This window comes from Symphalangus syndactylus, chromosome 20, assembly GCF_028878055.3.
Source record: "Symphalangus syndactylus isolate Jambi chromosome 20, NHGRI_mSymSyn1-v2.1_pri, whole genome shotgun sequence".
NCBI classification, from domain to species: domain Eukaryota; kingdom Metazoa; phylum Chordata; class Mammalia; order Primates; family Hylobatidae; genus Symphalangus; species Symphalangus syndactylus.
In genome coordinates, this window is record NC_072442.2 from 25,430,194 (window position 1) to 25,443,506 (window position 13,313).

A 13,313-nucleotide genomic window follows, 5' to 3' on the forward strand; every position below is an offset into this window, starting at 1 on the left:
ATCATTTCCATGAGAGAGTGATGGGCGAGATTAAGGCAATTTGAGTCCGGAGAGAACTAGACGGGAAGGAGAGGCAGGAGACCTTGGCGCTCAGATCCGAGCGACCTTATCCACGCAGTTCCCTGCGTGGCATTACCGCGGCCTCACCGAGTCTGGGCGGAGTTTGCGTGGCCTCTGGGACGGCAGAGTCCAGGGGTGCTCCGGGCTGGCTATTTCCTCCCTTCTCCGGGATGGGTGTAGCAGGGTGTGTACTCCGCCTGGGGTAACCTCCTAGAGCCGGCTACGCCCCAGGCGCCTCCTTTTACGGCCTTATCACTCTTTTCTGCTCCTTGGGCTGTTCTGGAGCCGAAGAGAGAGGAGGGAAATGGCCAGGGGCGGCCACCATCCTCGGGATCAATAGCAGCCGAGAGTGCTGCAGGCTCTCGGGCAGGCTCTGTCCATGGGCCGAGCGTCATTCTGGAACCTGGAGGGGGCAGGGGCGGGGGAAGGAAGGGAGGTGGAAGTTTGAGAGGGGCACCTTCAGGCTCCCCAAACTGCATGGCAGCTGGGGAGGGCTGACAGAACCCTCTCCAACCCGGGTTCTGACCAGGGTCCCTCTGGGGCTGATCGTCGAGGAGCTTCTCAAGAAAAGAAACCTGGACTGTGAAAGTCACCTCCTAGGCCCTCTGGGGCCGTATCCGGGGGTGCCTGGGAGGAGAGTGGAAAGGAATCTGCAGTCACCGAGCTATCGGCGAAAATGATCCCCGCGGACCCTGGTCCAGAATGTACAGGTCCTGGGCGGTGTAAGTGGCTGTGGGTCTGTGGAGGACGGTGGGTAGGAAAGCGCTTGCGTAGTTGAGGATGCAGACAATAAATGTGGCCGGGAAGGTGAGGAGGGAAGGTTGGTGCTCTTCGCTGAACGGACACTGGCTTAAATGCAGAGCTGAGCTGAGCGGCTTCGGAGATGGCGAATTTAGAAAGCCTGGTCAGTTTTCTCTCCATGTCCCTGCGACCGATTATGTTTTAAAACAAAAGCTCAATGGAAACAAAAACAAAACAAAACCCACCATTAGTCTAATGTGCGGTCCCTGTGGAGGAGTTAAATCTGGACTCCAAACATAAAATCTGGAGCCAAGAGGCGCACTTTGAGTTGCGCTCCCGGCCTCCCTTGTAGAGACGCCAGGGTTGGCTCCTGCGGACCTGTTTACTGAGCCATCTGGACACCAGGACGAGCGGAGCCTGACGCCCTAGAGCGAGCGTCCTGTCCTCACCCTCAACTCCCCTGCCTCGCTGGTCCGTCTGTGGGGAGGGGCCTTCTTTCCCCTATACCTAGGTCCCAAGGTTCTTGCACCTCCAAATGGATGGAGCAACGTCCTCCTGCCCACCGGAGGGAGGTGACAGGCCTTGGGTTGGGGAAGGGCCGGCAGCTAGGTCCAGCTGTCGTCCGGTAGGTCCCACTGACGGCCCCACACTCCATCGTGACCCCTCTGCTTTGCATGAGAAGGAGCCCAGCTGGGACGGGGGCGGAGGCGAGCCACCCGGGACTGGGGCCACTATAGATTCCAGAAAGGGGCGGTTGGGTCGAGGGCGCTGGCGGCGAGAACCGGGACAGCTGCGGGGAGGGGAGGAGTGTGAGGACAGCAGGGCTGGACTGGCCCCCTCCCCGCAGTCCTCACGCAGCGCAGCAGGCTGGGAGGCGCCTGGGGGTCCGGGCGGAAGAAGTGAGGACCCCGTGCCACACGCCTCTTGGCGCTTACGGGGGTGCCAGAATCCTACCGAGTACCGGTCGTCTTCCGCCAGGAAGTGCCGGGTCCGCAGGAGGAGCGCGAAGCCGAGTCCGAGCCCGCGGAGCCCGCCCCCTAGATCGCAGAACCGCCTTCTCCATCCTCTGCCCTGCCCCGCGTCGGGGTCTGGGAGCGACCGGCGGAGGCCAGCGGCGCGCGGGAGCTGACTAGTCCCCTACCCTCCTTCGGCCCGCAGCCGGGAGCCCACATGTGTATGTGCAAGAAAGTGTGGAGAAGGCGTTAGGGTCCCAGTACCCAAGGGTCAGGGCAGAACGCCAACGAGTCGCACTGCGGGTCTCCGCGGCTTAGGTTTCCATGACATGGTGACGCCGGCGGCAAGGCGGGGGCTGCCTGTGGGCCTCGAGGTTGCTGGGCGGTGCGGGCGGAGTCAGCAAAGGGGCGTTGGCAGAGCCCTAAAACCCCACGGTTCCACGGAGCGCAAGCCAGATTCGCTGTAGCAGCTTCTCCGTTCGTCCGAAGAGGGTATTCCATCTGCACAGCGGGATTCCCTGCCAGCGCAGGCTCACTGCGACTCCGCTTCCCCGAGCATTTCCCCCATTTCAGCTTCCGTCTGGTCTGCGCATCGCGAGTGGGGTCCAAAGGCCAATTCCACAATACCAGCCAGCTCCGGAGGGACGCCCACCATCACTGCCTTCCATGCTCGGGCCAAATGAGCCTTCCTAGCACCCCTTCCCCCGAAACACAAAAACGGGGAGCAAAAGTGGGACCGCCCAGCCCAACCACCTTCAGACTCCACTTCAAGAGAAATCCTGGTTAAGCCCACCCAGAACAGGTGTGGTCGAAACGGAATTTAGGGTTTGACTTGAGAGCTCCGAAAAACTAGAGTAACTCTTCCAGACAAAGGCACTCTAGACCAGGATCTGTCCCCTACGTGTAGGCAAATAAGCCCCTGGGGGCGGCCCGCGGTCCCGAGTTCCTAGCCAGAGCGGGATTAGGGAGTTACGGGTTCCCTGAGGAGTTAGTTAACTATGGAGGGTGTGGTCTGCTGTTGTCTGGGGAAGCCGGTGCCAACCCGAAACCTGGACAGGGGAGAACTGGAATCCCGGCACACGCTGCCCATACACTGCACGCCTATCTACTGCAGGCTCTTCCTGGCATCCCGGCACCCCCCTCCTCCTTCCCTCTTCCCAACGCCACGACCACCACCCCCAGCCGCCGTTGGAGCCCCCGGTTTCCCGCCTAGTCGTTTGTTTTTTTGTACGTAAAAGGTGTCTCCGGATCACAGTTTTCTCACAACTTTCTCGCCAGGGTTGCAACTCTTCACCCGAGGCGCTTCCTGGTCCACTCCTTCCCCCGCGCCGGCGCCGCGCCTCCGGTCTCCCCGCCCCCATCAGGAAACCGCCCGAATCAACTTTGCGAGAGTGCTCTGCGGGAGACAGGCACTCAGCTCGCCCAGGACCCGGACCCTGTGGACTTTGGATGGCTTGGGGGAGGGGGCACAGAAAGAGGGACGGGAGGAGGGAGATTCTGCTGCTAAGAGCCCCCTCCCCCTCCAAAGATGTGCGCTGCGCTTGGGACAAACTTCCAGGTCAAGAAAGTACGGGGGGACAATGCCAACAGCCGCTGAATTGCAAAGCCCAGGAGTGCAGCGGAGCCGCCTGGGATTCCGGACCCGGCTGCACCCCAACCTTCCACAAGGCTCGGTCTTGGACTACCCTCACTCTACAGCAGAACTCTGGCCTCCGCCTGCGCCTATTCCCGCTCTCTCTCTGTCCCTCCCATCGAAACCCACGCCTTACCAGAGCAGGAGGGGGCCCAGGCACGGTGCTGCCCGCCGTCCGCGCCGCGCGGGGCCGCGGGTGCCGCCGCCACTGATCCTCTAAACGCGGTCTCCCCGCACTCTCCCGGGCCGGGGGATGCAGAATGGTTTACAGAGGGACCGCGAGGCGCTGATTGGTCGCAGGCCGCAGTGACGTCGGTGGGCGCTGCATTAAGGCGAGGGGGCTTCCAGAGCTCAGCCAACAGCCAGGAGCAGTGACCGAGCCGCCGGAGCTGGGGAGAGACGCACCGGGGCGGCGACTGGGCCAGGAGACCAGGGACTGAGGGACGCGCCCAGGGAGGGCCAGCAACGAGCCGCGGCCCGGGCGGCGACAGCGGCGGTCCGCGCCGAGCCGTTCCAGCCGCCCGCCTAGTGTAGCCGCTGCGCCAGGACATTTTTTTTTTTAAGCTCTCCAAGCTGCCCCCCTCCTCCCCGACTCCTCCCGCTGCAAAAGAAAAAAAAAAAAAAAAAAGGAAGGAGGCTAGAAAGGAAACCCAGATTTGCCACCACGACGAAAAAAAGAAGGGGAAAAGGAAAAGGAGAGAAAGTCGAGCGACTGTGGGGTTAGACGGAGGCAGACAGAGCGTGGGCCGAGCGATGCGGGGCTGTGTGCCCAGGCGGCCGCGAGTTGTGACTGGAGCCACGATGCACGGCCAGGCGCGGTGAGAAGCCAGCCCGTAGTGCCTCCCGAAGGAGCCCGGGCGCAGGGAGGGTCGCCCTGAGGACACGGAGGCCGCCAGGCAGGCCAAGGGCCGAGGTGACTGGGCTGGGGCGGTAGGGAAGGAGCGAGTGCACCTGGCTGCCTCCGCCCGGAGTTGTCCCTCTCTGTTTTCGATTGACACAAACACTTCTCCAAAAGCGGGGAAACCTAAGCAATAACAGCAATCAACACCAAGATCTTCCCCCTACCCTCCCCTCTTTCCCTTCTCCCGCGGTCGGCCCTCGCCCCCTCCCCCAGGCCCAGCGCGGGCGCTCGGCGCGTCCAGACCCGCGGCGCGATGCCGGCAGTTTAGGATCCAAAGCTTCTCTGCTCCTTTTGTTCTTTTCTTCCCTTTTTTTAAAAAGAGGGGGGAAATCCCAGTGGTGGGCAGCCTGGCACGAACACACTCGCCCTCATACCCCGACAAAAGCAGATGCACTTTGACTTCTGACAGCTCTACCTCAAGCCCGGGAGAACTCAGCGGCGCTTTCCTCGCAACCCGAGCTCGGCGAGTCGTCGTCGTCTTCTTCTTCTCCGTTTTTATTTATTTATTTCCGTTCCTGCCGCCGTTCTCGCTGACCTTCACTCCTCCGCGGGCTCTGAGCAGAAGGGTCGCATTCTCTCCCGCCTGAGACTTCTTTTCCTCGCCCCGGGAGCTGAGGCGGCGCCGCTCCAGCCCGGGGCCCCGGGACTCCCCGGCTGCACACTTCACTGAGACATCCCCAGGCCCCGATCAGCCTCGTTTCCTCCACCCTACTTTGATTTCCTCGTGTGAGTTTTGGCTTGCACGGCCGAGTGTGTGTCCTCTTTTTGGAGAGACTGGGGAGCTCTCGCCGGTTGTCTTCAGGAGTCATCCCCTGGGCTCTACTTTGCCCCTCTCTCTCTGGGCCTCATCAGACCAAACCAAAGACCATGGTTCACTGTGCCGGCTGCAAAAGGCCCATCCTGGACCGCTTTCTCTTGAACGTGCTGGACAGGGCCTGGCACGTCAAGTGCGTCCAGTGCTGTGAATGTAAATGCAACCTGACCGAGAAGTGCTTCTCCAGGGAAGGCAAACTCTACTGCAAGAACGACTTCTTCCGGTGAGTACTTTCCTCCCACGCCTCTGCTGCTCCCTCCCCGTGGGCCCTTCCCGGCCAGCTTCGGATCAGAGGTTAGCGTGGCCTCGCTGCCCAGTTAGGAACTGCTTCTGGAGAGGGCAGCCAAGTCCCGCGGGCGCCCGCCTCTCCGCCAGCTGGCGCGCTGGGAGCCCGGGACGCGGCCCTGCTTGCATCCTGGAAACTATGGGTCTGGGCTTGGCTGCACGTGCCTGGGAAGAAAGGATCTGAGCCTGACTCGGCCCAGAAGCCCCTTCAAGCTTGGAAGAGACAGGGCAGCCTCGGGCGTTGTAGCCCGGACTGCTGTCTTTCCCTGAGCCAAGCTCTGCAGCAACTGCATTCTCCAGGCCTTCGGGGTTGCTTGCCCTCCAGGCTGAGCCCAGGCTCCCTCCCAGCCACTACCTTTTCCGACCCCGAGCGGTCTTGGCGGGAAGCTCCGAGCCTTTTGCGTAGAGTGTCTGCGCCACCTGCCCTGTCAGCGGCAGGAAAGACCTCGGCCTTAAGGCCGATCCTGCACGCCCGGGGGTCTTCCCCAAACCCGGACATGCCTCCGAGTGCAGACCTGGGCAAACTGCTGCACTGTAGCCTGCGAAGTGCCCGGAGCTTTTTCCTGCTTCCCTGGCTGCCGAAGTTGTCTGGTGGTTCGGCTTCAGCCCCAGGCGACTCCGACTCCCACGGGCTCCGCTCAGTAGTCCTCCTAGGAAACTGCCAGCCACAGCCAGCAACCTCCTTGCTGAAACCTGGGGGAAAGCCGAGACCTCCAGCTTGCTGGTGGGGAGACTTCTCCCTACCCCGCTTATCCGTTTAGCATTTTAATTATATTATCGTACACTCACAATTTTGTCTCTCCATCTACACAAACACACAAGTCAACAGAGAAGAACGGGCACAAATGCGAATTGTAATTCCACCCTACGGATGTGAAATCTCGCAATTTACTCGGCTGACTTGGTCTCTGCTTTTCTGAGTTTGTGGTCATAGTTCAAACCAGGGAACAGGAGGAAGAGGGATTCAAAGCCACTCAGAGGGCCAAGACGCGCTGTCCCCAGTGCCGCTCCAGGACTCGTGGCTGGGGTTGAGTTGCGTGGAACCATGAAGCAAAGCTCCGTACTCGCTGGTATTTCGGGAGAACGCGCAGGCTGAGCCTCTGAGCCTCCGCGGGCTGCTCGGTTTTCCTCAAGGACTGGATCCTAGCGGGAGGGTGGCAAACCGTACTCATACCCGCTGCCAGTGGGTCCCTGAGCCTGGCTTCCACAACCCGCGGCAGAGCGCCCAGAGCCAGCTCCCGCAGCTCCCGCTTTTGCCAACCTGCGCCGCTTTAGGCAAGAGCGTGGCGGCGGCCCCGCTAAGGCTGCGGGGGGCTCTCCGCGGCTATGTTTGTTTACCAACAGCGGGACTAACCTCGCCAGCCCCACGCCTATGTGCGGGTCCTTTTGCGATGAAGGAGAGAAAAGCGGCGCTCCGCGCACGTTTATATAGCGCTCTAATTGTAATTCGACTTTTCTGAATCTAATCGGAAAATAAGTGCCCCTGTTCCCCCCGCCCACACAGGTCACTGCCTTGCCACCTTCTTTAGACGGTGCATCTTTCCTCTGGGATAACGCTGGGAGTGAGGCTGGGGCTTGGGGGGTAGCTTGGGCCCCTGGTTCTAACCGCGTGTATCTCCTCCCTGACTCTTCCCTGGTGCCGCGCTCTCTCTCCTGCTGCCTCCTCACCTGCTTAACCGGAATTCTGCCTCTCTTTATCTCTCTCTCTTCCCTTCTTTCTGTGCTCCATTCCTCCTCTCCTACTTCCTCCACTTTTTACATCTTCCCCCTCTCTCGCTGTCATCTTTCTCCCCGCCTGTCTCCCCTTGCCCCTGGCTGACCCATCCCCGCCCCCCCCCCCCGCCCCCCGCAGGTGTTTCGGTACCAAATGCGCAGGCTGCGCGCAGGGCATCTCCCCCAGCGACCTGGTGCGGAGAGCGCGGAGCAAAGTGTTTCACCTGAACTGCTTCACCTGCATGATGTGTAACAAGCAGCTCTCCACTGGCGAGGAACTCTACATCATCGACGAGAATAAGTTCGTCTGCAAAGAGGATTACCTAAGTAACAGCAGTGTTGCCAAAGAGAACAGCCTTCACTCGGGTGAGGCCCCAATTCCTGGCTGGCTAGGTGCAAGCGGGTCCTGGGGGGGGAAGGCTCGCCAAGGCCCCGGCTCATCTGTCCCTTCCCTCTTCTCAGCCACCACGGGCAGTGACCCCAGTTTGTCTCCGGATTCCCAAGACCCGTCGCAGGACGACGCCAAGGACTCGGAGAGCGCCAACGTGTCGGACAAGGAAGGGGGTAGCAACGAGAATGACGACCAGAACCTGGGCGCCAAGCGGCGGGGACCGCGCACCACCATCAAAGCCAAGCAGCTGGAGACGCTGAAGGCCGCCTTCGCTGCTACACCCAAGCCCACCCGCCACATCCGCGAGCAGCTGGCGCAGGAGACTGGCCTCAACATGCGCGTCATTCAGGTCAGGCCCCGGCGCGCCCCTCCATCCCACAGAGGGCACCCAGGCCGAGCCCGGGAGAGCCCAGAATCCAGAGAGAAGTGGGAGGTGGGGTGCCTAGACACATCCCCAGCCTGCGGGACCTATGAAATGCCTGATGCCTTCCAGCATCTAGAAAGTCCTCTTCCCAGCCCAACAGAGGTGATCTTGGCAGTGGAGGGGGAGGGAGAGGAGTTCAGCCAGAGGCTGGAGAAGGAGAAATGTTGAACACTCTAGAGAGGGTGGGGAGCCCTCTTTCTGCACACACCCCACCCCCACCTCGGGTTCGGAAGGGTCAGAGAAGTCTCAGTGTCCCCCAGAGTCAATCAGTCCCTCTGCCTTCTGCACAAAGTGAACTCCTCCTAAGTCTGAAACTCCAACTTTGTAATCGCTTGCTCCAATTAGACAAGCCCCATATCAGGGACTTCCCCTCCAAAGAGAGGTGGTTCCCCCGGGAATCAGCTCTGCTTCCAGCGGGTTGGAGTGAAATGGGGATGGGAGGCTACCTGGAGGCAGCTGGGCCTGTGGGCGGAAAGGAGGTGAGACTGCTGAAGCTCCAAGCCAGGGGGAGTCTCTGGCTCAGTGCTAGGTGTCCGGTTCACCAGGCCTGGATGCCCTGCGTGGGTGTGGGTGGATGTACCTGCCTGGGAGGCTGGCTGTGCATGTGCACATGTGTGCAACACGGAAGGCCCTGAGGCCTATAGGAGACTGTGAGAACCTGTGTGTATGAATGAGAAGTCGTGTGTCTGTGTCACTATTGGCAAGAGGCTGTGGATAAGTATGTTTGGCACTGTGAGATTGTACATGGGTGTGAAAAGGAGATTGTGGGTTTTGGTATCACAGGCTGTTTCTGTGTCTCTGTCATGGTTGGGAGGAGGGTTGCTGCAAGACACCGTGAAATGGAAACGCGGTGTGTGTCTGACATTATTTTGGAGAGGCGTAGTCTCCACGTGTGTACAGCCCCAGAGAAGCTGTAACTGTGATAGTGTGACTGTCAGAAAAACCCCAGCTATACCACAACTGACCCCTCCAGACAGGGCGGCCTGTCCAGGTCCTCCTGTGGGATTCCTGCTCACCATTGGCTCAGGGTCCTAGTCAGAGATCGCACCGTCACCACTACCGTACACACACACACACACACACGCGCGCGCGGAATGGGCTAGCCGGGCGGTGGAGGGGTGCTGGCTAGGCCCGGAGCACCTCGGGGTCGGGGGTGGAGTCTCGGTGGCCTCACCCCGCCGCCATGTGCTGCAGGTCTGGTTCCAGAACCGGCGCTCCAAGGAGCGGAGGATGAAGCAGCTGAGCGCGCTGGGCGCCCGGCGCCACGCCTTCTTCCGCAGTCCGCGCCGGATGCGGCCGCTGGTGGACCGCCTGGAGCCGGGCGAGCTCATCCCCAACGGCCCCTTCTCCTTCTACGGAGGTGGGTGCGCGCCGAGTGGCGGGGCGCCGCCAGGTCGGGGCGGGCTTCGTTGGAAGCGGGTGGCAGCGCGGGGGACGCACGCCTCGCTCTCTGTAAGCCACTGGAGAGTTGGGGCGAGTAGGGAGAAATCGGAGTAAATCAAGGGGAGGCGGCGAGACCGAGGGCCCAATTCCCGGCCCTGAATGACGGGGGTGGCTGGTAAGGGGTAGCTCCCGGGCTTGCGCCCAGCCTCCTCCCTGCACCCAGGCCCGCAAGGGCTCCCCGCGATCGGCGAGTTCCCCGCGTGGCCTTCCTCAGCCCGCCGAGGTCGCGTCTTCCCTCCCTTTCGGTCCCGCCGGCCCCCGGCCGGGCCCTGACGTTGTGCGCCCTCCCCGCCGCTCCGCAGATTACCAGAGCGAGTACTACGGGCCCGGGAGCAACTACGACTTCTTCCCGCAAGGCCCCCCGTCCTCGCAGGCCCAGACGCCAGTGGACCTACCCTTCGTGCCGTCATCTGGGCCGTCCGGAACGCCCCTGGGTGGTCTGGAGCACCCGCTGCCGGGCCACCACCCGTCGAGCGAGGCGCAGCGGTTCACCGACATCCTGGCGCACCCACCCGGGGACTCGCCCAGCCCCGAGCCCAGCCTGCCCGGGCCTCTGCACTCCATGTCGGCCGAGGTCTTCGGGCCCAGCCCGCCCTTCTCGTCGCTGTCGGTCAACGGTGGGGCGACCTACGGAAACCACCTGTCCCACCCCCCCGAAATGAACGAGGCGGCCGTGTGGTAGCGGGGTCTCGCACGGTCTGCGGAGTTCGTGGTTGTACAGAAATGAACTTTTATTTAAGAAAAATAGAAAAAAAGAAAAAAAAAAACATAAAAAGCAAGTCCCCACCCCCTTCCTCCAGCCTCGAGAACCATTCTCCTTCTGGGGAGACCGGATGGAAAAGGGGGACACGAAATAGGATCCAAATCGGCCTCGTGGTGGGACTGGGATCCGCGCACTGGCTGTCGACGTGCAGAACTGGGGCTCCCAAAGGGAAATGCAGAACTCTCCCCAACTCCCACCTGGACCCGGATCCGTAGACAGACCCCGCGGGCGTGTGCGCCTGGCAGGCGGGCGGCGAAAAGACATCCAGGGCAGCCGCGGGTGCGCACAGCCATTGGCGATGCCAGGAGCCCTGGGGAGGGAGGCCGTGAGCACAGCCGGGTGAAGGAAGTGAAGCGGCCTAGGGCGCTCCCGGGCCAGCCAGGAGGGTTCTAGCTCTGGGATATCACTTATTAGTGTTGTCTCAGAGTTCAACAGCGCGACAACAAACTCTTATAGCTTCAGAAACGCCGACCTGCCGTGCATCAGGTGGGACTATATATATATTTTTTGTCTATCTGGATTTTTGGTTTTTGTTTTTGCCAAAATTGCAAAATTCCAAATGTAAAGCCCTCCGTATCAACTCTTCTACCTTCGCAAAACTACACATACACACAAACGCACGTACACGGACACACTCGGTAGGATGGTCTCCAGCCAGACCGCTCAGTAAAATGACTTGAACATCAGCTGTACAAGAAAAGTATTCTACCTTCACACACAAAAAGTTAAAAAAAGAAAAAAAGACTATTGAACTAAAAACAGTCAACTGTTTACGTATAATGTTAAATTCAGGAGTTCGGTGTTTTACTAATATATCCTGTTTTGAAACCTCTTGTTCAAAAACAAAATGTTTTGAGCAATCAACCAAAATTGTTCCTTTTCTTTTCCTGTAGATGTTCTGACAGATTTGCAGGGCTTTCGGCTCACTGTGCTAGTATGTAAAAAGGTGTTGTTTACACGCGGCAAAGAGAAAACATGCTATTCAGACAGTTGCCAAATAGAATAATTATAGCACAAATACTGTAAAGGTGCCTGGCACCAGCAACCTGAGAAAGTGTTAAAAAAAAAAAAAAAGTGTTACAAGGTTTAAAAAAAAAAACATCTTTGCTAATTTTTTGTCCTGTTGAACATTCATGGAATTGTTAATATGACTTATATAGACCCACACAGGTTTTATTTTTGTGTCTTTAAAATAAAAGTCCAAAATATTTAAATTTTATGGTCAAATATGCAGTCAACAGCTGCTACTTTTTCTTTATATATTAAATTTCTCATGTCTTTTATTGTTCTAATAAACCTAAGCTTGTGTGACCTCCAGTGCATATTAGACCATTCACTGTATGAAAGAAAACATGTTGAATAAATTTGTGAGTTTTTAATAAAAATAGAAAATCTGATGTTTAGATAATTGGTGTGTTATTTGATGTTTTCAAAGGGGAGCCCTGATGGGGAGCTGAATGGGTCCTCAGAAGCCAAGTGGAAAAGAGAGGTAGGATTGGGGTGATATATCTGTTTTTGCCTTGGCTGTGGCTGAAACCTTTTGCTAATGCCAGCCAAGCTTTTCTTTGTGGCTTCCTGCTGTTATTAGCTACAGATTTGCATCCTGTGGATTTAACTGATACCGTTGAAGAGATGTTTGCTGATAAGTTAATATAGAATTTGAAATAGAAATCAAATCTATGGCTAAAAAATGAGTGGTCCAGGTCTGTGATTAGGCATAAGATCCAAGGCATTCCCTCTTTCACTCTCCCTGCACATGCAAAACTGGGCTTGTGAGTATCAGATACTTGTAATACATAGTTAGAGGTGGTCCTTTTCCGTTTCAATTCATTTCCTATAGATAATCCGGCTTTCTAATTTGGTGGTTTGAAAGATAATGTAAAGGCTTTCTAATTTGGTGGTTTGAAAGATAACGTAAAATGAATGTATAGTACAGCTAGAAATGAAATACTTTAATCCCTTTCACAGAACTGATATGAAATTGTTGTTTTATAGTATTTGTTACCTTTGAAGTTCCCCAGAAGGAAAACTATTTTGCCTGGCATAAGATACATATTAAGTTTCTCTGAAAGATGAACAAAAATAACTAATATCGAAATAAAATTTCAACTGAAAAGTTCTAAAATTAGCTTGATTCTTTCCAGTCCTTCATTAGACTTGGAAGAAATTTGAATATTTTATCTACTATGAAATACTCTTGTGGATGTGTGTGTTTCAGTATCAGATGCTATTAGAGTTCCAGGATTTCTTTTCCATATCACCCAGATTTCACTCTGGATTATTTATTTCCTTATTTAAAAGGTCAAAGGTTTGACATTAAATGGTATATAATTTCCAGTGCTGTTTTCAAATTTTGTTAAGACACAGCCAAGTTTATCTTTCCTGCAGAGAAGGCTTTAAAATAAGCAATATTTCACTGCATCCATATGATGGCTTATCTAATGAGGGAGGAGGCTATCTGGGAGGAATCTGGCAGTGTTCTTTCAGAAATAAAAATGTATGAAATACAGAGGAGACTTGTGAAACTCCCAGCCTCTGCATGCAGCACATTTCTTTATTTGCTTCATATGCAATCACTGGATCGGCTTGTTTTTACCTTTTTAGCATTTATACACATTAAATCCTAGCTAACTTATTCATTATAGCCTCTACTCCCTAGCCCCCTTTAAAGACATTCATTTAAATGAACTGCGCTCATTGGGAAGCTGCATTTTCCTATCAAGGCTGCTGAATTATTTAGCAGCTTTATTGTGGAATCGGGGTATTTGATAAGAAGCGTTTTCGAGTTGGGCACACGATGTGGATTCGATTCTTCTAACTCCGTGGCTGTGGCGCAGTCTCTCCCCTCGGCGCGGGATTCAGAATCCTGGCGAAAACCCGAACAGGTGGCAACGCTCAGCAGTCAAATTTGGAGCCGAAGGCCCCAAGGAGGAGGCCTGGAAATGTCAGGGCCTGTTCTCCTTCCCATCAGTGCTGTGCCGCCCACCTCTAGCCCCGAGGTGCGGGGACGCGCGGCACCATCCCTAGGCGGAGCTCCCGCGGGAGGCGCAGCAGGAGGGAAGCGCCACTGCGGTCCCCTCTCGCCTGGGAGGGCAGCCTGGTTTCTCCCCGTGGCCATCTTAAAGCCACCACCTCTGTGCCTCTCGCCACCTGCCTTCAGGGTTCCAGCAGCAGGGAGCCACCATCTGCTCT

General features: G+C 57.0%; 2 protein-coding genes across 8 annotated transcripts in view; one reads left to right on the top strand and one right to left on the bottom strand.

Moving 5' to 3' along the window:
* Nucleotides 1-3,938, bottom strand: part of LOC129469882 (uncharacterized) — a 58,465-nt gene extending 54,527 nt beyond the window's left edge. For 4 of the 6 annotated variants that reach the window (XM_063628621.1, XM_055257068.2, XM_055257067.2 and 1 more), the window contains exon 1: nt 3,524-3,938. In XM_063628621.1, coding sequence (XP_063484691.1) covers nt 3,524-3,938 — 415 coding nt within the window. Of the gene's footprint in view, nt 1-2,167; nt 3,151-3,523 lie in introns of those variants that run through there. The other 2 variants (XM_063628619.1, XR_010118027.1) reach the window with 2 other exon arrangements.
* On the top strand, nt 3,714-12,310 carry LHX1 (LIM homeobox 1). 2 transcript variants are annotated; one of them, XM_055257058.2, is made up of 6 exons: nt 3,714-4,300; nt 4,698-5,325; nt 7,240-7,466; nt 7,563-7,840; nt 9,110-9,275; nt 9,661-12,310. In XM_055257058.2, the coding sequence occupies exons 2-6, from the start codon at nt 5,156-5,158 to the stop codon at nt 10,038-10,040; spliced, it is 1,221 nt and encodes a 406-aa protein (XP_055113033.1). In that variant the 5' UTR covers nt 3,714-4,300; nt 4,698-5,155; the 3' UTR covers nt 10,041-12,310. The 2 variants fall into 2 exon arrangements, with proteins under 2 accessions (XP_055113033.1, XP_055113034.1); XM_055257059.2 differs by having other exon boundaries at nt 3,714-4,205.
* Nucleotides 12,311-13,313: the final 1,003 nt, after the last annotated feature.